A 27,489-nucleotide genomic window follows, 5' to 3' on the forward strand; every position below is an offset into this window, starting at 1 on the left:
TCACATTAAAATGCTTCAATTAAATTAAATTTTTAGGTGAATTGAGGTAAAGGCGATTGCAACCATTGATAATTTCAAATAAATTGAGCATAAGGTAGAGAGTTAATAAATATATATTATTTGTTATATCCCCATGAGTGGAAAAATTGTATTTCTGACATTTCCTGACTTAATGTAAGCCACTTCCTCAGAGTAAATAAACAACCGACATTAAATTAACAGAAGTTTAAATAGTGCAAAGGAAACAATGAAAAATATTGGGATATAACAAAAAATATATTTATTAACTCTCTACCTAATGCTCAATTTATTTGAAATTATCAAGTCCGACCTTGTTATGGATACCTATATTGCACTAATGTTAATACTTTCAAAGATCATAGTATTCACATTGCATATTGATAATATCTCATACAACATTGGACATTTTGACCAGTCATTTTGTTAATAACAAATTAGAATGTTACAACTTAATTTACAAATCTATTTCTTTACTATGAAGCGTAAGAGTATTGAAACTAGTCGGGAAACCAGTTGAGGTTCGAAAGTGCTGAGAAGTTATCAACCAGTAAAGTTATCCTTCTCGTTTGTGTAGACGGATTTCGGCTTGTCACTTAAGTAACTACTTAACACACAATTATCTTTCTCCAATATCCCTTTATTTACAGTTATTTCTGTGAGAAATTATAGTGAATTAGCAGAAGAGATAAATCTGTATTTGATATTAAAAAGTGTATATGTATATTAAACACAAATATTCAAAAGAATAGACATAAAGAAAAAGCTAGCTTCATTGATGTCAATATATATAAATATATGTAGACTTTTATACGTAAATTAATAGCGAACAAGAGTAGAATTCACAAAGAATAATGCTGTATATTAATAATGTATCATTCGTATATCAACGTGGAAAAGAAATTAGAGCTATCGTACTATAACACATAATTCACCATACATTTTACACAATATACGGCATAGATGTATGAGTGTTAATAGGTTTGCAGTCGATTATGTAGACAGAAGTGCAATTTAATGGTTCACCATAATACATGCCTGCTGAATACCGATAGCAGTAGTTTGAAAGCACCTCACAAAAATAAGCAATGGCTTGGTGCACTGTATTTGAACTGAAACACACTTCTAAATTTAGGAATATGATTGAGAATTCTTAAAACTAACAGGAAATTGAATCGGATAATAAGATTAATGAAGTAAATAAATGCCTGCAATACACTTTACACACATTTACCCAATAATAAGAATATATAAATATGTACGTTTCTGGTAAGATGAAAGACTTAAGTGTATTATAGTGATATCAGCAAGAACAATTTTTATGTATAATAAGAATTATCTGAAAAGCAGGATGGTAACATCTCAAAAACGAAAAATAATACACTCGTTAAGATGAAGCTGCATAATTAAATGAAATGTCAGGAGACAGGGAATAAGTTACAGCCAATCAATTTTAAAAATAAACAGCAGGAAAATTCGAAAGACTATTGAAACGCAGGCATTTGTCTACTTTCTACATATTCACGTGAGTTGATTTTGTTTTCTATTATTTTCTTTTCATAGTTCAGATCCATTCTGTTTGTTCCAGTTTATTCCTGTGTATATAATTAGCATTGTAGTCTTATTAATAAAATGCATAAGATGAATGTCCATACTTTATATGAATTAAAATTTTAATGGTTTTCGGATTTAGAAATGTATTAGGAAGTGAAATCAGGAAGAAAAACAAATAAATAATCAATTAATTAATCAGAAGTTATTAAACATTTAAATATTTATTCTAATAAAATAATGAAATATTTCTTCTAGACGAACTTGAATATAAATATATATGTAGTGCATTCGAATTTTGTTAAGTTAGTACAGTGGAAGGCAAGTGTTGGTACTGTACTTGACGCTACTCACAAAATTATTTGCAAGTAATGTGCAGAGTGTGAAGCATAACCCGCCATGGGAGCTTCTAGGAAATCTCACTAGATATTGGCTGGATTTGTTGTTCTCAGACTTCTGGTTCTCAAAGACCTTATTGAGGAGTATCTTAGAAACTGAAGAGCCGTTTCATACTAGTATTGGATTTTTCGGCAGTAAACGTATGACTTCGTCAGAGACCAAACGAGGGAATTTCAGGTTTCTCAGCGAACATTTCACCGTTACAAGTAGTGCGTCAGAGCGCAATGGTGCAATTTCAGCTTCAATCAATTTAAGATATAGCACAATGATCAAAAATGGAGGCTCCTGAGTTTGATACATAGAAAGATCAAAGGTGAGAAATGCTGGTAGGTCCGATATTAGAAAATAGGTATTTAATCCATCGTTATTTTTCTTTGTTCCCCAAAGGAGGTTTACTATTTTTTTTTACAAAAAGCTATTACGGATCAATGTCATAACTAAGTAAATATGATATGAGAAAATTCGGTTATTGATTAATAAAGATGCTTATGAAAACAATAAAAAATGGGAGGAAACAAACGGACAGTTAAAAATGATTGTCACTGATAAACGTTATCTTATTATAAAAAGTTAGAGAGACTAACATACAAGGTGAAAAATTCAATGGACACCTTTTCAAATTATTTAACATTATTCAAGAGAACTTAATAAACTATGGAAGTACTTTTATAGATATTCAAAATGAATTATTCTCAATATCAACTAATAATTTGATAGTTATCATTATTGTTATGAACAGTTTGTAAGAAATCGTTCAAAAGTGAAAAAGTAGTTTTCATTACAGAATGACAGTATCAGTTGATATGAGATCTTTCATCAAAGTAATAAATGTTCAAGTATATATATATATATATATATATATATATATATATATATCTTGTTTCAGGACAAAGAAACTACACACATCAATAGTGAGAAAAATTGGAGGGTTTTGTGTGATCTGGTAGATAAAGCATATGCTGTTTTAATCAGTAACTCTTGGCTTCGAACCCTGATTCTCCTATGTTTCAGTTTAAGCAATCACATGGTAATTTTCTCTGGCTTTTAGGCAGAGTAAATATTCATCTCAAAAGCGAGCACGTCGTAAATCAGTGAACCAGTTATTATATAAGAAGAACCTGGTAAATATGTGCATCGGTTTAAACTGCCAAGCCACTTTAGCACAGCGAGATATAATTATCAAAGTTAATCTCAGATTAATAGAAGTATCAGCGAAACAAGGGACAGACGAAATGATTTGAAAAAGAATTAATTCACAGAATAAAAAGTTATATTAATAATCCATACACTTATGGTCTAGGAGAAGATCGAAAGTGAATATACCTAGGCCACAGTGATTGATATTGAACCATGCCACACAAAGTCCCCAACCCTTGGTTACGATAATCATGTGGTCTCCAACTAGATAGTCTGAATCTACAAAAGTGCTTCAGTTCAACAGTGAATCACTTCATAGACTGATGAAAATTTTTGGTTAGAATGTTACTAGCTTTCTTCCAACCTGCACGAACAAACAGTGTGCATTGAAGCAGGTGGTGGTTAAGGATGTGTAATACATGACCTATCTACTTCATTCGAACAAAATCCACAACCTCATCAACTGACTTATCGTATGTGAATAGTACTAAGTGTCTAACCTCATGACTGGTTACTCGGTAATCTCATAATATATGAGGACTATACTGTGAAGGCATGTATGATCAAGTCTCATTAATTGCTAAATATCATCTATTTTTAACGACCACGTTTGATATCTGAGTACGTAGGCCTAAACTCTGTGAGTCAGTTAAATCATTTCTTTATTATCTAAATCAAACAAGAAATAGTCAAACATCATGAACATGATAATTATTGCATAACGTAATAAAATAATTGTAGTTTGATTATTTTATACAAAAAAATTATGGACCATGTAAAATAGGATATGTATTTTGCAAAAATGGATTGATATTGTGTAAAAGAATATTTATTAAATGTTCAAGAAGTTAACACAACATCACAACAATGACAGAGAAAAACTGACAAGCTGAAGGCAAAATGAAGCTAACTTGGTATCTAATAAAAACACAAACCATTGGACGTCAGCTCAGTGGTCCACAGGACAAGCCCATCCATTTTTATAAGTAACAATTTCTATGCTATCTGTTCAACAGAAAATTTGTTTGAATGTTTGCTCAACTATGATGGCACATCATCACTTCGAATATATATATATATATATATATATATATATATATATATATATATATATATATATATATATATATATATATTGTAAGGAGTTGATGAGAACCTAAACACGCAAAGTGATTTCATGTTATTGTGCTGTAATCTTTGTTCTTATCACCATGATTGAAAAACTAAACAGATTATATACACATATATGTGCATTAACTAAAATATATGGTGAATGTGTTTAACGCATGCAGCTACATTAGATTCCCCAAAAAGTTTAACTTTTCACATAAAAGTATTTATCCAATATTTTAAGAAGTAATTCAAAAATTCCTCAATTATATTACATCACCATGGGTACAGGAAGTAAATCTTGCATATCGATTCGAAATATTTATAGATGTGATAAATAAGCTCTAGAATAAAAAATTGACATTGGTAAAACATTCGATAGGCATCGTGTAACAGCAATGAAAAAAGTGCAGTTCATACAACATTAAAATTTGACAACTACTGTAGTTGATATTTAGACTGTGGATTACGTATCTGATCAATAAGGTCAATGTGACGACGACAATAAATAGGACAACAATGAATATATAGGTAAATAATTATATGTGTACGAGGATCATGCATTCTATGCAACCGAATATATACAGATATGGATACATAAAGGATCAGCAAAGAGTGTGTATATATGACAACTAAAATACTATTAAATTAAATAATCCAAACAGTATGATATCTTTACATACTTTGTGATAATAACTGGTCATTTTATTTCATTATTCTGATCGTGTATATAATGTGTGTACACACTGGGATAAATTTATGGATAGCTATAAAAATACGAAAACACACACACATACAATATGCACATGTGTGCTTCTCATTCTAACTCACACGAATACGTTTACATTTAATAATCTAGAAGAAAATATAATTAGTTGTAAGGAGAAAAAAAGGCAAATAATGATATGAAAAAGACAACATTAAACAAAATTGGTGACATATTATACAATAAATCTATTTTATTACAATCATATCAGTAGGTAGATGTAAAGATGAAATGAAAATTATCATCGATAAATAAACAACACATCGTAAATGTTGGAATATTCATTTGTTTCATGTCTTTTCTACGAATTCAACTTCAAGTGATTGAAAGTGATAATAATAATAATAATAATACACTTTAAACGTGTCATGTCAAGAGTTTGCGCATGGAATTGAAAAATAATATGGAGATAAACAAAATATAGTTATACCAACAATTAAGAATAATTACATTGAATTAATTTAAATGACTATCATGACGTAGGCGGCAGTTAAAATAATTTAAAAAATAAATCACTAGGTTGTTTCATGTTTGGACTCCACACTTCATGATAACTTTAAATTGGTTGTCTAGTAGTAGTATAGATGTAGCTCTTAATATTGAAAATATAGTTGATACTTGCGACCAAGTACATAAACGAGTTGTGTTACAATGGAGAAGACTTATACTACAGGTGGATGGATATTTTTGGCGATGTTGTGTTTTGCAACTATAAAATATTTATTTAAATAAAGTGTCATGAACTCGAAAGAAACAAGATTCTATCAATATCTGCATATGACTAAGCATCATATGTGGGGTTTCTTAGAATGTTATTTATTAAACTTATCAAGTACACATTTATAAACTTGGCTTTCAGATATACTTTAGGTACGGTGTTAAGCGTCATCACCCTGCATATCTGAAAAGAATTAGATGATGGGCAGAACGCGAAACTGAAACCTAGTGTTTGAAAGTTATCGCTCTGGTCTATATAGGAAGAAATATCCAGTGGGATTTTCCAGTTATCGCAAAACTTAATATCACTCTTATATACCCATTTATTCAAATGAGATTATTTTATACAACGTTGGCTAATAAAAAAAACAATTACAATAAAAAACTCTCTAAATGGTAAATTATAAACATGAAAGAAGTCGTGTAGTATTACAAATTAATCTAATTTTACGTAAACCATGTATAAATAATATCAACTGACAATCATCTATTCAATAAAGGTTTGGTGATATCGTTAAAAAACTACGTTTCGCCTTAGTATGTGACTTCCCAAAATTAGGCATCTAGTCCCATACAATCAACAACTAGTTTTCCAGTGCTTCTTAATTTTCAATAGTTGTCTAACTAAGATCTGTCCGTTATATAAACTACAAAATCTCAAGTAACTTTACCACAAAAATGACATATTTTTCTATGTGTATTTTATGCTATGAACATATGGTATGATTAACTGTTGTTCTATTTTAATAAAAGCATTCAAAATCAGAATTCCTAAAGTAGAAATAGTTTTTCTCCAGCATTCTCTGCTGTTGAATAATTGGTAATTACGGCTTGTTATTTTCAATCACAAAATAACTCATAAATACATTAATTGTTTAAAATAAAGAGTATGTTTATAAGCGGGAATTATTTTCAGCAATTTTGCCTTCAACTTTTAAAAGTATTGAAAACTTGTTTTTAATGTATTACAATTGGTATTATATTAGAGAATAATTATAAAGGTCCTAATTATATTAATCAGTGTGTTTAGATTAGAAATAATGAACTTCATATACACTAAATCTTAAATCAATTACAAAATACGTCATATGAAGCCAGAAAGTTGATGAGGGTATAATCACTAGAGTGGAATCATGTGAATATAAAATTAAGTAAGAGAAATGTTATTTTGTTGTTATTTTGATCAGAAGTAACGATAATCCTAATGTCATGTGAATTTAAAGAGAGATGAATGAGTAATCATTGATATTCTATGAGTATGGACATAACAAACCTAATCATAAAAACGATGTTGGAAGGTAAAATTCTTCAATATGAATCTGACAAAATCAGTTAAATTAAGAACGAGATAACTTTATATTGTGTGGAAGAGCAGACAAATGGGTTGAAATAAATATGATACAGTAATATAATATAAAGTAATATAATAATAATAGGTCACATAGTGTACCGAAAAAAAAAGGATTTCAATTCCGATTGATCATCATGTATGACACTGTAAGATTAGAACTGGCTGGCTTATTGTAAAAAAAGTAATTTCTACTCTGAGGACTATAATGAAGTTAGAAAAAAACATAACACTTTGAGTTCACGTAGATCTAAATCCCAAGGAAATCGCATTATCAACCGCTTATCATAGTATGTATTGAACAAAATGTGACTCTTAAGAAGATGTTTTGTGTAGATTTGTCTAATTTGTGAGTAGTATTTGTCACATTAATTTCAGTGGAGTTAAAAACTTACGCACCGCAGAGGTTTAAGCAATCTACTAATTAGAACTTAATCTGTATACAAAAGTAACGTAATCAATCTCCCATTATACTCTAGTCTTAATCCTTTTTACCATATTCAGCAACGCATCATTATCATTCCCCTCTTATTTTTTTTTTCTATGATTAATCATTTGTCACTATTACGATACTAAATAATTTGGTTCTCTCTAACTACCGATTGGACAATCATCTCCCGTCTATTAAGCATTTTCATCTCAATATGTTTCTCATCAGCGTATAGATCATTATCTAACTTCTTTTCGGAGTAAAATTCATACCACAATAATTTTCTTGATATTCACACATACTCCATCCACTGTTAAACCTTTATCATCCCTTCCAAGTAAAATTAAGTTTTAATGGTGGTCATTGGTTATTATAGTTTTGATATGGCTTTGAAGCGGGATTAATCTGTGCTTTTACCAACAGTTTCACAAACTGATGAGAACTCCAGTCCTACAGTCGCCATATTTTGAATACTGAACTGAATGTCAAAAGCAGAAGTATGTTCAAAACTACTGAAATAAATCTAATGTTAAAGGTTAACCATTATTTCTTCTTCTAAAAGACTGATTGATACCTACCATATGTCATTTGTGCGATGGTGAGATGCACTTATTATTTTTCAAGGTTGTTTTTTCATAAGATACCTTCAATGTAACAAATGTAATGGGGATGTTCAATACAATCGTTAATCCGTAAAATTGTACTTACTGCCTTGAAACTGAACATGGGATACTGTGTCTTCATTTGCTAACCTTTTTTTCAGTAATAGCGAAGCTTCCATTGGAAATTTTACTACAAGATAATTGTCTGATAACATCAACACCTATGTGGCTGTTCGGAAATACAAATTCAGAAAGAAACAACCTATATAAATTCTTATGCATGACTTTTTTCTACCAATTAAAATTTGAACATTTCAATGTGCTATAGGAACCTAACACTGTTGGTAAAACTGTTATGATATGGAAAACAGGATAATCTTTTCACGAAAAACAAAACTTACATGAATATGATTTTGATCATTATTCTTTGTTATATTCGGATGACGAAAATGAAATCTCATTGGGAGTGAAGCAAATGACAAAGGAGTTTGAGTGTTATTTGACACTGATAGATCACTTAATAATGATGATGGTGATGGGCTGGTGTACAGATTAACTGATGTATTGGAATTTTGACTAGTTGGTGGTAAAGAATCATAAGTCATACTACTACTGCTACTACTACTGTTATTTGAATAATCAGATAAATGTGATCCAATTAACAGATTAGATAAATCTGTCATAGAATTATGTAGTGCTCGAGCACGAACAGATCTAGTAAAATATGGTTCTCTGGAAGTTTTATTAACTGAATATGTAACTGTTGGTGATGATGGTTTAACTGCTGCGGCTGCTGCTGATTGATTATTTCGAATGAATAAAGGATCTTGAGAGTACAATGTCGTCCTAATGAAAAAGAAATATAGTATTAACATAACGTGTTTATGACTACAAATGATCTAAAAGCCACTACTACTAGGATACAATGAGAATACACATATTTAAGTCAAAGTGGAAGCGAATGAGTTTATTTAATAAAATTACACCTGTCTAGTATTATTTTCAAACGAACTTTACAGTAACAGTCATTTGTATATATGCTTTACGACAACTAAAGAAGATCACGATAGATTACTTTATAACTATATTATAAGTTATATTGTTCAATCAACAATTAGATTACGTGTACTTGAAAAATAAAATAGGGTAGTTGAGGATGAGAAATGACTTAAGTTTGCAAATTCATGCATGGAATCTATTTCAGGCGAAGCTGGTTTGCAAGAAAAAGTAAACTTGAAAGGTGAAATATACATAGATTAGAAAATTATGCATATACACATATGGGACTAGTCAACCAATCACAAACACACAAAGACTGCTTACATAGGTAGTCGGATTGTCTTTGTTCCTGGAAATTTTGTAGAATGACGACTGGAAGGAGTATTGACAGTTGAATCAATATAATTCGTTTTAGTGAAATAATCACTAGAAGTGGAAGATTTTTGTTTGCATAAGCGATGTCTTTCTTGTTCTTGGCGGACACTTTGTCTAAGATTATATGTCGGGGTTTTTATTGAACCATGACTCTTATTATTATTATTATTGACATTAAAATTATCTGTATAATTCATTGTAACTGGATTTAGAACATCACTAAAACTATATCGATTATTGGTAGACAATGGAGAATATTTCATATTGATTAATGGATCTAATTCACTTTGTGCAACATTGTCATATACAGGAATATTAGTCAAATCACTACTGTGATGACCATAATTACATTTTGCATCATTACAGTTATTGTGTATGATATCAGCAGAAGTAGCAAATGGGACTGTATTCCCCAAATTAAGAGATTTTTTTATTGTTGATGATGCACGTTTTATTGGTACTGAAGTATCGCTTGTGATAATTGTAGTTGTTTTCATTGATGGTGATACAACTGATCGGTTAGTTAATAATGAAACTGAATTACCCATCAACTTCTCTTTTTCAACAATATTTTCAGTAATAGTTAGATTATTATTATTATTATTATTATTATCGTCAGTAGTCGGTTTAGTACGTTTCACTCCAATTCTATTGCTATAAAGTACAAAGACAAACAAATAACAAACCAAAGTCTATGGAATTCTGAGCATAAAAACTCAATGTATCATTGATAATTAGAATAAAACTATAGACTGACATTTATTTATTACGTTTGGACAAGTGTAATTATTACGTAATACAATCAAACACTGACTAATAGTATTATTAAATGAAATTAATCAGTTAAAAATTATTATAAATTAAGGTGTACACAATATAGTTATTAGGTTAAATGACTTTGAAGACCAGAAAAACGTAAACTATACACATTTTTATAAAAAATAGATGGAAAACAGCTAGCAGTGCAATATGAGATACAAATTTTATTCCATTTTGAACTTTTCAGTTGGATAAACTTGTATGTCAATATTGATGTAGCTCAGCGGATGCTGGGAGTTTGAAGCGAAAGATACTGAAGTAAAGTCTCAATGTGGTCACCAAAATTTGAATTCAGGTACACCTAGATGACAAGTCTCAAATAGGACGAAACTAGCGTATTAAATTTCACTGCTAGCGACAAACTATCTATTCTCTAAAAGCTTATGACAAATGGCCTGATGGAGGCGATCATGATAGGATGAACAGATGTTAAGTAAGATTGATTAAAATAATAATTTGAACCGCTAACAATAATGATGTGAATTGCATGTGCACCGATAGGAGAATTTTGCCACTATTTATTTATTCTGGTTATATGAATACAGAAAAAATTTATTCATCAATACAAGACTGAGATTATGATATCAACACGATGAACTGATGTAATATAACTGGACGATATGACTGCTAAAGAACCACTAGTTACAACTTCAAACATCTCACAAGCCAAAATTCTTGCCCAGTTAACAAGTTACTCTATTAGCAGAATAGCAGAATCATTTATAACTGGTAAGTACGTGAACAATTAAAACGGTCTTAAACTATTGCTTCACACAAAAGTTTGGAAGCAGCCTATCATTAAATCCATAACGTTTGATGTTATTTAAGGGGATTCACTTTCAATTTCATCATAGTATGTCCTCTTCTATGGGTATCATCATCTAGAACATTTTATTTACTTGATTTTGACGAGTTTCCACCAGAACAAATCAAACGATTTATGTATAAATCATGATGACATGGAACCAGATATGCGCCTCTAAAAGAAAGTATTTGGAAAGGAATTTTTTATGAACAATTGTCGAAGGATTAATTTTGAAGAGGCGTATGATTCGATAAATGTATCTCAAAACAATCGGATATAGTAAACTCACGGTTTTTGTTGGGAATGGATAAAAACATGATAGAGTTTTTCAAGTACTGAATTAATGGATTTCTCCATTTATTAGAAGTAACATCTTAGCATGTAGGGTTGTATCAGTTCGAATAAATTTCAACCTCACAACTTATCCGATGATAAATTCCGTAGGTAGGACTAAAGTATACTGCCGAACCAATCAGAAGCTTTCGCGGGTTTTCAAGGTCACGGCGCTAAGTTCGGTACCTGATGCTTACGTACGATCGGTTTACAGAGGATTTTAGGGAAGACGTGATAATTCAGCGTCTACAAGGGAAGTGATCATACGATTTTGGCGCGAAATTCAATTATCCATTTGGATAAATAGAGTTTTGGCATTATAGCTGATGTCAGTTCGTGATGAAAACCCTAAGTATAATTCCTAGCCTTAACCGTGAACTTTAAATCATAATTTTAATTCTTCACACAGGTATATACCCTCATTTGGTCTTAGTTATTATGTCGACACTCTCAGAGTCACTCTAGCGTCGCTCAAAGGTTGTCCATAAATTATAGTCTCACCCATAACCCTAAACCTAAACCTTAACTCTAACCCTAAACCGTAAACCATACCAATATACTAACATTAGTGAAGCTATGTGATCGAGGCTAAAAGAATTTTTGAGACCTTATCATGGTTTCAGAGGTCGACTACTATGGAGCCATATGGATGTGTTCCTGTACAGTATGCACTATGATTTTAGAACTTCTGAACCTATATCTGACCTTGAGAAGGTTTTGATCCATGTAAAAGAAGTGTTTCCACTTTAATTCTTTGGTTTTGTATAATAAATTTATACTGTACACCAACTGTCTTCTGATTGGCTAATATTTCTCAAGGTCATTTAAGATTCGTTCAAAGGTCGGCAGTATAGTTTAGTCCCACCATTCCGTATACTTATTTTTAGTTGAAATAGCTTTGAAAAAAAAGGTTGGACAATATCAAGAGATTTGATAATACAGATTTTATGATGCACAATGCGCATTAGATTTTAACTGTAACAGCTTATTCGCGCACTGTTGCTTACAGGGATCAATTTAAGATCATTTTATCGTTTCAATTTACATAGCAAAATATCCAAAAACATTTTTATCTCACAGCTTCAAGTTAACCAGAACCTGAACAGAGAGTACTGTCTTTAAAATGATCTTGAATATAAGTACGCCTTAAATGGTCTTTAAGTATTCAAAATCACGAGGTTTTGTGAGAATTAAGGTTAGAAAATAACGCTGTTGGATCATGGCTCAGCGTTAGAGAGGTTGAGAGTTCGTGCGCGACCAAGTATCCTCTATTCGAATTCTGCGTGCAGGATTGTGGATTCGCAATGCTGAAGAGTCTCAAACTACGTCGAAAGGGGCGTCCAGTGCCTCCAGGATCTCAATAGTGGTGTAAAATTGATCTGCTCATGATCTCATCCTCATTAGATTCGTGAAATAATGGAGAACATTTGCATAACAACTAGATGCTTTTGGTGATGTTGTATTACTTGAGCTGGAGAGTTTAACAGGAAATTTCATTGTCATTCTGGACAACATTGAGGTCCAATACTTCTACAGATGCTGTTCAGAACGACAAGTAACGTACAGCGATTTAATCACTTAATAGATATTTCCCGCCTTATTTTTAAACAAAACAGGTGGTTAGATGGTTTGTGGAGAACGGTTATATTATTAATGGCTTTATTTAATGTTATATTTTTGGTACAACATAGAATTCTGAGGACAATATATTTCAACAAGTTTCCTTTCCTTATTTCATGATCCATCCTGGCGGTAAATATTGAGTGACCCCAAGTTAGATGTTAGCAGTTCAAGAATCGACATCTGAATAATGTACATTCTTTCAATGTATATTCCCAGCCACCACGATGTCTCTGATTGTACTTTTTTGTAACTTATACAGTGTAAGGTCGTAAACTTTTCATAAACGCACCTGAATGGGTTATGCTATTAGTAGACATGATGATGTGTTAAGCAAAAAAACAGATAACTTGTTTAAATATCTAGATAGCAGGAACAGATAGCCCAAATATTCAAGCAGGCCGGCAAAGAATAGATTATCCAATAAGTTTTATTCTGACCATGGAGGAGTAAAAACCAAAATCTAGGATAAAAGAGTTTCCTACATTACTGATTATTGACAGAAAACTTTAATCCCTACAATAGCTGCTACTTTACACACTTGTTGTTTTATAAGCGTACAGTGATGGAAATGTTTGCCACCCAATGGAAATTTCTTTTAAACAGAACAGCACAGTACAAGGAAACTCAATTGTGTTATGAATAGTCTGTGTCACATGTTTTCAACAATATTGTTACATATGTAATAAATTGTTGAACATAAGGACATTATATTTAACCAAAATGAACTTAGAATGTTTTGTGTTATAATAGTTTGTTACTGGTATAAATGAGAAGAGGATATGAATATTAACCCATTTTAAAAATAACAAACTACATACGCTTTATGTATGTTATGGTTATCCATAATTTCAAGTAGGCTTTAAAGTTTAGTTGGATATTTCTATACCTACATCATAATCAATGAATGGAATTAATCCCATTTGTCTGTTTAAAAAAACTATAATTATTTAGCAAGTACATTGAGTGTTATTTTCAATGAAAATAAAATGTCGACAAAAGAGCACATTATTAATAGCACAAAAATAAACTGACTAATGGATATTATTGTTTAACCGTGAATGCTCTGATGTAGTACAGGAGATTACTAACTAAAACTGATACCTTGATTCAAATTGTGGTCTCTACGTTATGTCTTTTGCCCCTGTCAGTTATCACGTGACAAGATTGTCAATCAGAATACCGAGTTAAATGACTTTGACCCTATGCCAAAACAATGACAAGTTGACCAGCACGAGTAACCTAGAGTCAACTCTGAGCCCTTATTGGTTCTTCTTGGGTTGCTCTTCCCGCTGAGTCTAGAACAAAATCTCAGCTTTTACTGTATGAATCATGTATTTCTGACATACACAGTTTATATACAAGCAGATCAGACCGTATCACACCAGTCAGATAGTCAGTCAACTACAACGTACGACCAGGCATATATATGTATCGGTCCAAGTTGCCAAACCGTATCACACAATAAAATGAAAAATAACAATCATACAAGACCAATATAAAAGTGGCTGTGAGTATGAGAGACTGTAACTAATATGTTGGGAATAACTTAATAGTAAATCTTGTAATAACAGTCAATAGGTCAAATGAAAGCTTATGATAAAAAGAATATGAATATATGCACAATCTAGTCACTTTACAGTTATACATTGGGAATATATGTAATAGCAGTCCATAGATAATCCCTAACAGTTACCATTTATTTATTCTTCGTTCGGATATAACACTCTAGGCTAATTAATTTGCTCGTAGAGCTATCCGTGTTATTTTGAACAATGTACAACCGTTTTTTATTTCAATTATAAGTAAGCCTGTTGAATTATTCCACAAGTGACACACGTTTAGTGCACATTTTGACTTAAATTATTCACTTATGTTGCTCACAATAAGACAGTAAAAGCTTCCTAATTTAAATTATTCAGTAAAAAACAATAACTATCGATTGGAGCAATTCTGTTAAACAAAACATTTATCAGTAAATCACTCAAATCCATCTTTCCTTAGCAAAATATCAAGTTAAATGCAACCACTTACCGTACTCTAACTGTGATTGAACCACTGTTGTTACGATTTGACGACTGACGAGTTGAATATCGAGAAAAATGTGATGGAACAGTTGGAGATACAATAGTCGACGGAGTACACTTTGTGTAGGCATCAGGTTGTGTTCTTGAATAATTATTACCCGTATATATTGGAGATATATTTAAACTTTTTCTATTCCTCGTGTTTGAGTATAACGAATTAATATTATTATAGTGGTCCGGACTAGATGAATAGGTTAGCGTAGATCCAGGCAATTGATCTTGAATATTTGTAATGGATGATGTACATGAAACGGAACCACGATATAAATCATGTATATCAGTTGGATTACTTGACGTACAATCGAAGGTACGATTCAAGTTACTATTACAGTTTGTTGATTTGATATTACTGCGTTTTGGGGAATCTGATAAACGCTGTTGCATTGGACGTCTCATTGCTTTTATTCTATTCAACTGATCACCTTGACTAATACGTGATTTTGAATTTAATTTAGCTGACATTAAAAAAAGTCAAATATTGTTTAAAGGTATCAGAAATGGACAAACTGTTGAGTGCAACTTAATGGTTTGAATAACTTTGTTATTGTTTATTAATTCCAGTTCTACGACTAAGTATTAACCAAAATTTTGATAAAATGTAAGATAACTCACTGAGATATTGTTGATAGAACATGTTCTTAAATATAGTAAAAGAACTAATCGGTTACAATATTAGATCGTTTATAAGTGATTCAGTTTTAATAGAAAAGTGTAAACTAAATAAAGCTATAAACTATCTAAGCTTTATTAAATAATATTCTGTTTTGTATTTGAATGGGGCTTAATGTAGTACAATAAGAAAAATATTTAGTGACGAATTCAACGGCTAACTATATAACTTCAGGTATTTGTGCTGATTACATAATAGGGATATAAAACCAGCTTTATTACCATTATTTTGTTGTACATGATGTGAATGACCAAAATAATGCAGAATTTGTAAAAATAGAATATCGGTAAGTCTGTTTACTTCTAAAAACGTCAGTTATTCTGAGGGAACCGGGTAGTTTCATGAATCTAACCTCAATACTTATCCTCGAAGCTCCACTCGTTCGTCAGAATCGCTACGAAAATTCAGAAGTTTCACCTGGCTTCAATCTTCCCTCGCTTAGTTTATCATCTTTCAAGCCAAATGGATGATCATACTTTGCCCCAAAATAAAGTCGTGTCCATGTCATAGGACGGGTATGGGATGTTCTGTCTGCAGCTTAAATGAGACGCGGGTGAGAAGACAGGATGAAATATAACTTCGGAGAGAAGCCAAACCTTTACGACCACTTCGCCTTCGGGTTTCATACAAACTCCGTGATCAACGTCTTAAGATGAGTCAGGTGAATCATGTTATACAGAATTAGTGAAATAAAAAAAGCATGAAAAATCAAGTCCTACGAAGTAAACAAAACTAGACTCGTAAAACGTTCAATTTTCAGAGTATGGATAACAAAAAGAAAATAAAATCTTGGTGAAGGTCCTGGTATATAAGTCAGGATTTTCACTCAATGAAGTGAACGGTCAGAGGGACATTGTGAACAATAGAGTTTCAGAAACAATGTCATACATTTAAAATAGTAATGAAACAACACAATATCATCATTGAGGAAATTTGAACTATCCCGTTACTGATATTATTAACTGAACGTTGATCAATCTTAACTGGCATAAATACAGCTTGTTCGAATTATCTCGATATGGTTATTGATTCGTACAGTTATTGACTTTATGTTTTTAATGCATAATGATCCAATATTTACATATATGTGGAGACAATAGATACAAGAAGTTAATGTTTCTAAGCCATATATACATGGTTCGAAATTAGTGTCAGTGACCGAGGTATAATCAGCCTCTGTTCTGCTCCAAATTTTAGTTTAGACGATAGTGATATTACATCCCACCTTTCGTGATAGTTAGCACTTGTCAGCAGAGTTTACTGAAACATTGAAAGAATTTGTGTTCTCTGTGGTATTAGAACTTGAGCCACCTAACTCCACATTCTGCGGCGTTAACACTGAACAGTTTGGGACGCAATTGACTTTCTATGTGACTTGAATATTTACACCTGGTTGATCACTGAGTAGTAAGTGACCTAATTAGTATTTATCTAATCCCTTGGTACTGATGGAATTCTGTCAATCAGGTTGAAATTTCGTCACGAACCTTGAAAATATCTTAGTCCCACATGAGGTCAATCACAACTCATTGATAATATCTCTGTCTTTGAAACTGTGTGACGTAATTTTAGCTACTTCAGCGGTTGTCAGCTACCTAAGGATTTCAGATACACTCTGCTGACGAATGTCAACTAGAAAAAAGCAAAAATTCAGGTTCTTCTATAACTACCACCAACGATCTGATACCAAGTAGGCTAATTCTACCAAGTAATTTCCCCTCATTTTGTTGTTTCCTTGTATTGTGCAATATTTTAATCATTTAGTTGACCGGTTAATCAAATTGAAATCATGCATTGAATATTTGTTCACGATTCTGATAATGAACAATTACAATGTTTAGATATGACTGACGTAGATTTTCGTATTGACTCCTACTTTTAATTTTTAACTTAAAAATAACATTAAGGTCTAGTCATTCGCTCTTGAACAGCCTAAGACCCAGATATTATACCCATCGACACATACCAAAGTGTCACAGAATACATTGAAATGAGCGAGGGAAATGAAAATAGGAAGATATAAATAAAATTGTAGGATAAAACCATACATATACTCCTCAACGATAAATTTTGCTATAATTGACACTGGATCTCTAACTACAGGTTATGATCACAACTCTTGGAAATATCGATTAATAGGTCCACATTTTTCTTGATGTAATTCACAAACTGGCCTTCATCATTGTACACATTCGATGAAGAGATGGCTTTGTGGATAAAACGTGTGACTTTCAGTCATCAAGTCCCGAGTTCGAACCCTGTTCCATCTACTTCTTTATGGGCCGCTCGGTAACATCATTAGCCCACAGACTTAGATTGTAATTCACACAAGCGTCTGATGAGTTAACGAATTTTATAATTGTGTTTACCATAAATATATAGCCATCTCAATCTCTATGATGTCAAACCTATATTCTTTGAAACAAATGCGGTTCATTGGCCCAATCAGAAATCAACCAAATGATAATTGTATGATATCAACCAGTAAATGGCTTGAATTTATAAGGTATGAGACAAATATCATCAGTGGCTTAATTTTCTAAAGTACAGAAACTTATATGTATATATGAATGAGTATACACACACTCCAATTAGACTATTAAATTAAGGATTCCCTGCCACTCTTCTGCTTACTTATGTAGTCAGTTTAGTTCAAACATAAGCGGCTTATGCATCCTTATCAAAGTCGAATACTATACAAAACAACACCCTTCATAATTATAAAATTCAAAACAGATAAAAACAATAAAACAAAAGTGTTTGTTTACATGTTAAAATACAATTGAAACTGTACAGAACAATCCAAAAGAAAGTTAATAAAACTTACATAATTTCTTTGATTTTTGTTTATCAATTAAATTTGGATTAATAATCACTTCACGGTCAAAACATTTCGATGAAATATCTGAATTGGTTTTTGATAAAGATTTATTATTTTTTGATTTTGATGCATTTTTTGATTGGTCATTAGATGATTGTGATAAATTAATATTTTTAACAGTTATATTGTAACATCGTGGAGAATTAGTGAGAGTCTCAGTGATAGATGCACTACTGCTACTACTACTTCTACTGTTATTACTGATAATACTACTACTAATACTAAGACTGTTACTATTGCTATCACTGACACCACTATTATCATTATTACTATCATTACTACTGGCAGTATTATCAGTACTGATTGCAAGAGAACCTATATTATTATTATCATTGTTATTATTGTTATTAGTGGTAGTAGTAGTGGTTGTTGTTGTTGTTGTCGTTTTCGTTGTTTTTCTTGTATTGCCGATATTCAATTTGATGTTTTTATTCATGCTATTATTACTATTATTATTAGTGTTATTTCTATTACTATTATTACTCAAACATCTTTTATGTTGATTTTGAACATGACTGTTTAGAAACAAAATTTCGGAACATAAAATAGATGGAATAGTGCAATGATTTTTAATGCCAAGATCATTTGAATTATTGTTGGACCTATATGATGGGAAAAGGAGAGAAATGGAACAAAGGAAAAACAAACATTTTATAGAAAAAGAACCCAGTTTTGTGTTAAATGATCATAATTGATAAATGAATTAGAGTATCCGGAATTAATTAAAAATAATAATCATTAATTTTATAGTCAGTTTGTATTATATATAATTAGCATCTATCATTTGAAGCATCAATGTTATGTTCTTTGAGCAGTATACTATAGATGTGTTGGTAATGAGTTATATAATCAATGTTAGGTGGTTTGAGGTAATCGGTAGGTAACCCTGGGTCTAGGTTTCGTGTTAGTTGTTAGTCATCAGCAAGGTGTTCCTATGAAATTGAAATATTATAAGAGACATATCTGCATCAGAATAACTCAGCGGCAACGTTTCATACTGTGAAGCTAGATGACCCGTGTTTGAATCCCACAGGGAGCACCAACTCCATGATTCGAAGTACCTCGTTCTGAGAAACGTCATTACTGTCGACTCATTTTAAATAAAATCAAAGTGTAGTGCATAATATTTCAAGTCACTTAGTCTAGTGATCACAATGCAATTCAAACGATAGGACTCAATTAGTACAAAGGATAAGATAAACATTAGATTGATCACTACTCAGAGATCAACTAACGAGTTATGAAAGTTTGAATTCGTAAGAATATAATATTCGCTTTAGGAAATATAGCTAACAAAAAATTTAATATCTTCTATTTATTAATTTCCAATAAGTTAGTTTAGGTAGTTGATAAACTTCAGTCAGTGAGAATCATGAAACGGAGAAAACGAAGGGGGGATATTTATTGTAGAATGAATTAACTGTTCAATACGTTTTTTCTAACTGAACCATCATGAAATAACTTAACAAAACAATTAAAAGTTGCAAAACACGTTAAACTTAAAAAGTATGTAATACGAAAATTAAACTTTAAAAAATGTAGTGTTTCATACATTTGTATAGGAAAATACATACAATTAGATTTAAATGTAACATACCATTATACACTGACGTAAATTAAAAAATTAGTAAAAAGAAGATGTAGAAAAAGTATTCATCTGCTTTAACGTAGAAATTCAAGATAAAATGAATACGGTTTGAGCTGTAGATATAGGAGATGTTCAGTTAAAATTCAAACAATTTAGGATTAGAACAATATCTTACTTCAAGATTATTGTAATGAACGTAATGAAAGGCTTGATTAGCTGGGCATGAATATCAGTCAAAATCAAAGAACGGCTCTGCAAAAATATTCGTTATTTCAAGTTTCTAAACCATATTAGCGCAGCAAGATGATTAACAAAGGAATCGAAATAGTTGTAATAACAATGATGATAAGAAAGACTAAACATTAAGAATATTTTTCAAGAAGATGGAACGAAAAGGTATGTATAGGGGAGAAATGGATCTCAACATCCAGAGTAAGATAAAGAGGTAATGAGTCTACATCATTGTCAATGGTTCTAAGACTTGTCATTCAACATCTGCAACGACTACTGGTGGCGGTTATCACATGCTCTCAGACCAAGTAGTCTGCATCTATCAACACAACTCAGACAAACAATTAATAACTTAATAAACGGCCGCCACATTTCAGTTCGCCCGCCCATAGCTTTTGTTAACCTAGTTCCGCACCAGCCAACATATTCTGTAGAGGCAGTCGATGTTCGGGCATATCTGACACACATCCTAACTATCTCAGTTAATAAAAATTCACAATCTCAGAACGATATTGAAATCAGTAAAAAATTATGTTTGTAATTCAGTTTTTCATTCCTATGATCGTTTTACTAAATTTCAGTATAATTTTAATGCCCAGAGGCTGTTTTAAGATTCCCGACAAATTCCACCTAGTATTATTGGTCAGTGCTAGTATGTCTAGTATTTTTTACGGTAGAGCAGTGTGTAATAACAATTATAGGTATTTATCTTTGTTCTCATTAAGTAATCTTAATAGTTGATTAATTATTGTCATCATGGTTATCGCTCCAGTGTATTTTACTCATGCCAATACTTAGTTCACTGGGTTCGTCTTCCCCAGCATAAGATTGTTTGAAAGGTTCCCGGGAACACTCAAAACAACAAATGGTTTCCGCTTAGGAAGTCATTGTTCTTTGGTGCAAGCCTTCTCAGAAAGTTCAGACTTCCTGATATGCGTTACATAGTTACATATTCTTCATTTTCCTCCAATCATTTAACATATTATTCGTTGCAAAGTTGATCAATTTGATTCGCATCAGTTGAATTAATTTTTTTCTAGTCAGACAGTTGTATACTAAATACTTGTCAGGTTGTTGAAATGACATATAAATGAAAGTATGTGAACTAAAACATCAACCATTCAGTCATAAACAATGTAAGAACCTGATACAAATGAATATCGGCTCAAGTTGACGCATAAGTGACTAATCTTATTGGCTGTGGACTGTAATTAACTGTATTTCATCCTCTTACCTTCACTATTCTGTGTCAATCAGTTTGTAATTGACTCAAATAAATGCAGTTCCTATTCATACGATGTGTTCCAGATCGTTTATTAATTATCAATTTAAATGTTTATCAATTCAGTTTTATCTCTGGTATTCTATTATATTGTGTTCTAACACTCACTTCCAGTTTGCAATTCGTATCATTACAGTCTGTGTTATTCACACCTCGATTCTAGTTGCTCATTCGACCAAATGCATACTTAGTCACATAAGTCAATCGATCAGTCAGTCGAAACGTAAAACCTGGTAAGTGTGTACCATTGGTTTCAAGTTCCTACACCCCATCAACATAGCAAGATGAAATTATCAGGCCAAATCCCGGGAAATAACGTAGGTAGTAACAGTATCAGTGGTAATAGTAAAGATTACGCCATTGAAGATACGATTCGAGAAAGTAAATATAAATTAGTGAAATTGAGAAAAGACTATGAGGCGTTCCGAAGCTTAGAATTCTGGGGGAAGACGAAAGAAATGGATGCACCTGTTTCATTACAAACGATTTTGAGCTATGTCATTCAATTCTCTAACCACTGACCACGAAAATCACACGTGTCTCAACCAGGTATTCTACACCTGTTAACATGAGTCAATCCAATGATCAGTGACTTCATGGAGTGATGCGATGTTTTGGTTCAACTGCCCCGTCGGATTCTTCCAGTCCACTCCTAAGCCAGACAACAGCGCCCGTCGAGGTAGGCAGTGGATGGGTACACGTAACACATTTCCCAACCACCTCAGTTGATGAAAATTTACTACCCCATCAATCGATTTCGCATCCTTACCTAGCACTCTGTGCCTAACTCAGGCATCGCCTACTTTGTGGTCCCAAAACACGAATAGTGCTTCGAAGACAAATGTGATTGTACACTAGTAATTTGCAAATATTCTCTACCATTAATGGTTATATTTTACATCCATAAAGTGGAACGGAACGAACTGTTGCACAGTAACCTCGCCCTTTGGTTAGAAGACACATATGTTACCTATGCCACAAGTGATGCCAGTTGGCAAATGTCATCCGAGAGTTTTGAATCTGTGACGAGATTTCATTATACACCAGGCCATAAGGACTGATGAGATCCACAAGATGAGTGGATTAATCAATGATGTTAAGCTATTTCACTCCCTATCATTAATTCGGGTGATGATGGAAGTCATTCCTGAAGTAAAATTCTACATTTAAAATGAGGAAGAATTCCATCCCAAAGATTCTTGAATTGTTGCTTAAGGTGATTAAAAAATTCTACATTTTGTCAGCGTCATCACCAAACAGAACTATATCATCTGCATATCCCAAGTCAACAAATGAATTTCCTGGTAAAAAATCAATACCTGAAGAGTCAAACGATAAGATTGTTTTCTCTAAAAATGTATATGACAAAGTTAAATCAAGATGAAGAAAGCAGACAGCCCCGATGAATACCACTTGAAGTAATAAATTCCCTGCTAATATCCCTCACTTTAGATCATTTTTAGCCTTTCTCAACCTCACTCCACAAACCCATACTGATAGCTGGAGGAAAATTGGAAAGTGCTCTTGATTTTGAGAAAGTCGTAAACAAATATTCTGAATATTCGTTTGGTAGTATCCGTATGCATACAATTATCGGAAGAACATACCTATGTGAATTAGGCGTCACTCATCATTTAAGAAACACCAGGAGCTAAATACTAATTTAAGGTATCAAGACTGAGTGATAAAAAGTTTTTCAAATATGACAATTAAAAACATAATTATGTTATCTATTTAGATCTATTGTTGATGATGAGTCTGAACATTTATGTATTTGTATAATTCAATTTGTATTATCATGGAATTTCATCAATACTAAGTATTGGAAAAACATGACATTTGTTAGGATTCAGGAATCAATTCAACGAGACGTCAGTCGCTACACAAACAGCACTGTGGTAAGCGTCTACGACGGTGAGTAACGTGTGTTTCGAAACCAAATTTAGAGCACTAGTTTCCTCATGATTACAGATATGCTTTGTTAGACATTGTCAAGCAGTACCAAACCTAGGTTCGTAGCTTCATGTCAGTCTCATACGACTAATTAGCTTACATAATATTCGTAAACATAGATTCCAGTGAACTAATTCAGCTTGGATCAACGAAGTACTATCCAATACATACATTAATTTCATCTTTTGATGTGATTTGCAACTTAAATGATTACTTTAGGTGGTGTTGCGTTTTCTAAGCTAGATATCGTAGTTGTTAAACTGTCATTGTTTTTCTGGACTTCATCAACCCCTGATTTATGCGTTTTCCGGAACGATAATGAAAGCTTTTCAATCATGCTACGAGCATCAGATAACCTAACACCATTATAATCAATCTTTTCTGTCTAAATATTAAGAAAACTTATATAAAATAGACAGAATATCTCTAGCAGTGAAATTCACAGTGTGTGGTTTGCCCTTTTTGGGACTCATCAGCTGGATTTACTCACATCCTAGAGTTTATATTAAATCCAGGACTGAATTCAGAATCTTTCTCTATAAACGCCAGACCATTCACTTCCACCAGAGTAAACGTTAACTTTAAGATGGAAATACATCCAGCCGATGAGTCCTTAGTACGATGAAATGCGCGTCCTAAATTATACAGCTAGATATATTCTATTTATTCTACATAAACCTGCATCACAGTGGTTATATACAGGCAATCCGAACATAATGCACATATGCCAACTAAGATTAATCAAATTTAAGTGAAAATAACAACAACGGGATGATCCAAAACACTATAAATTAAATAAGAATAAATAAATTATCGTGTATTAAAAAAAATGATTACCTAGCCAATGATACTGGAGTAACAGATTTACAGATTCTACCACTTTTAACTAATAATCCATTTTCTGAAGATCTTTGAGTTAATAAATCATTTTTCTTTACAGTAGTTTGTAATTTTACTGTTTCTGCTACATTTAAATCTTCATCGCTACTCATCGATGATTCTACCGAATGTGATGTTGTTAACTGACGTTGTTTTCCCCTGTAAATTTCACCGAATTGCCAACAAATTGGTTGTTTCAAATCCAACCAATGTTGTTGTGGTCCAATAATTGAACCAGGACGACAGATACGAATCCAACCAATCACTTCACGAGAAGTAAGTTTATAATGTTTCATTAAATAACATCCAATCAATGTACCAGTACGACCTAAACCAGCTGAAATTTTTTAATATTTAAAATAAAAGAATGGAAATGAAAAAATGCACATGCATACCAGATTTTACGTTACTTATGATTCATTAACTAAAGAAATTGAAACCAATCAAATAACCCATTAGAAACTGAAACGTTGAATAGTAACTCAGATTTATTGTCTACTCAACGTTTTTGTCAGTTAAATCTGGCTAGGCTGAGGTCGTCCGTAAAATAAGAAATTATCAATGATTTGAACGATCGTTGAAAAAAAAGAATTTTAACAATGCGATAAACTTTCCAATATCAATTAGGAAATTACTTTCAATGCACCTTGATATGTGGACAATAATATATTTGAATACAATTTGATGTATTAAACACCATTGTATACAATGAATTATGTCGGTAATTATGTTTCTTCAATCTGTATTATTGATAGGTATAATTTAGGTGGAGTTTTGTTCTTTGAGCTCCACGATCAAACCATCCAGCTCAGAGAACACAACTCCATATAAATCATCCACCTAAGCTACAAATCTTCACCATCTCATAAGTGAATAATTACAATTTTATTATAATTAGGCATGAGTACGGTATATATACAGTAACATCGACTAGTTTAACGACAATTTGAACAATAATACAACAGACTGCTCATATAACCCCGTTTACTTGAAAACACAAATGCAGAAGGAAAATTTATTTGGCAATGACCACAAGAAGATTTCAAATCACATTCGAGATCAATCAGTTATAAAACGATAAAAATTCAGTGAATTTTAGTTGGCAAAATTATCAAACTGATCAAATATTATTTCAAACGCAAAATCATAGGGAATCAACTAATAGACATTGACACCTTTGGGATGCCAGCTCAGTGGTATAAATGTTAAGCATTCGCGCACGAGACCAAATGTTCTGGGTTCGATTCCCGAGTATGGTATACTGGATGGGAACTGTTGAGGCGTCCCATACTAGAACGAAACGGCCGTTCAGTGCTTCCAATGGTGGTCTAGCTTAGAATGATTTATGACTTCAACCATTAAAATTACTACAATCTCTAAAAGCCCCTATTCTTATAAAACAATAAAGTTAAATCAAAAATTGGATTTGCGAAGTTTACATTCAATAAATACGAAAATTAACTGAATGAAACCATGCTTTCAGGATATTTTTCTTGATTTCTTAGATGGAATTCTATTTAAGGATTGAATCTCTGCAACAAAGCTTTAATAATTTACTACTTATAATCATTTCACATGATTGAAATAAATTCATTAGTGTTATCAAGTATTTGTATATAATCATGTCAACAAAAAAGGAGTAAAATCCCAAGTTACTATTTGACAAGATATATTTCATAAAATAATAATCAGCTTGATAGAAAAATTGATTAACCGATTGACATTAAAAACTGTGGAATAAATTCAACTATAATTACTTGTTACCTCATCTTCTCGGCAAACTAAACTTGTATGATAATATAAATTATTTTCAAATAAAACAATATGCACAAAAATTAAATTAAAGGATTTTATGAGTAGAGATGTATGGTGGCTAGCAGTGAAATCCAAAACATGCGTTCTACTCCATTTCAGACTCGTCAGCTGGATGTACCTGCATTCCAGGATGAATGAAACTATATTAAGTACAACATTAATTTCAATTGCTCTTACTCTGTACATTTGTTTTCTAAATACATAGATACCCTAATTTGTTGAGTAACATTACCCAATATGGTGTATGTAGAAGTATAAATAATATAGAAGCAAAAAATCTTAGTAAATTGGTCTAAAACGTGACCTAATTTACTTACATTATTTAGGGGCAAACATTCAAATACTGTACATCTCATTACGATCAATTCTTGCAGTATAGGCAAACGAATGACTAAGGTGGTATATGAACATGATGGAGAATAAATAATTCAGTACAGACCTACACCAATATATAACAACTAATGTTACAATGTTTTGTATAGTCAAGCTTTAAAAAACTAATAGATTTCGAAAAGGCAGAAAACTAACCTTTACAATGTACAGCGATTGCTCCCGAGACATTTTCGCATATTTCTAAAAATCGATTCATTATTTGATCAGATGGACAACTCCCATCAGTAAAAAATAAATCATAATGAGCAAAGCCAGCATTGGTGAACCGTTTAGCATCGTAAACTTTTTTATTCAACCTAATTATAGTGGTTACATTTCGTTTGCGGAAATATGGAAAGTAAGCTTCCGGTGAATGTAGAGGATAACCTACATAAGTGAAATAAAATGAAACAAACGAATGGATTAAACTAAGTCATGCAAATAAGCAAATGTTAATTCATGGGGAGATTGTAAGGACATTGAAATATTACTGAAGTTTACACAAATTAGTCAGTAATGCTGAAAGTACTCCAGCCTAGGAAAACTAATCACTGAATGTTGAGTTATTTTTCATGACTGGTCGAGGTCAACGGTGGTCCAACGTTGATTATTCAATCGATCGCTTGGGACCGGTACTTGGAGCAGCTTGGTTACCTCTTGTCCATGTTACGGTTTTATCATCTTCCTCATTGTAAGATTTTA

At 32.1% G+C, this 27,489-nt stretch overlaps 2 protein-coding genes across 2 annotated transcripts in view; both read right to left on the reverse strand.

The window, feature by feature from the left end:
• Window positions 1-720: 720 nt before the first annotated feature.
• On the reverse strand, window positions 721-10,000 carry Smp_171600 (hypothetical protein; the record flags this gene model as incomplete). The annotated part of the gene is made up of 3 exons (XM_018800003.1): window positions 721-1,672; window positions 8,480-8,924; window positions 9,402-10,000. 3 exons carry the CDS (start codon window positions 9,998-10,000, stop codon window positions 1,643-1,645), a joined length of 1,074 nt encoding a protein of 357 aa, XP_018653860.1. The 3' UTR covers window positions 721-1,642.
• Window positions 10,001-11,162: 1,162 nt separating this feature from the next.
• The window catches only part of Smp_171590 (putative dual specificity protein phosphatase cdc14), a gene marked incomplete at both ends in the record, with an annotated part of 55,857 nt that continues 39,530 nt past the window's right edge, over window positions 11,163-27,489 (reverse strand). The window contains 6 exons of the mRNA XM_018800004.1: window positions 11,163-11,250; window positions 15,064-15,571; window positions 18,614-18,821; window positions 19,179-19,269; window positions 24,559-24,937; window positions 26,944-27,174. Of these exons, the coding sequence (XP_018653861.1) occupies window positions 11,163-11,250; window positions 15,064-15,571; window positions 18,614-18,821; window positions 19,179-19,269; window positions 24,559-24,937; window positions 26,944-27,174 (1,505 nt within the window). The remainder of the gene's footprint in view (window positions 11,251-15,063; window positions 15,572-18,613; window positions 18,822-19,178; window positions 19,270-24,558; window positions 24,938-26,943; window positions 27,175-27,489) is intronic.

The sequence above is a fragment of the Schistosoma mansoni genome, chromosome W, assembly GCF_000237925.1.
Source record: "Schistosoma mansoni strain Puerto Rico chromosome W, complete genome".
In the NCBI taxonomy this organism is placed as follows: domain Eukaryota; kingdom Metazoa; phylum Platyhelminthes; class Trematoda; order Strigeidida; family Schistosomatidae; genus Schistosoma; species Schistosoma mansoni.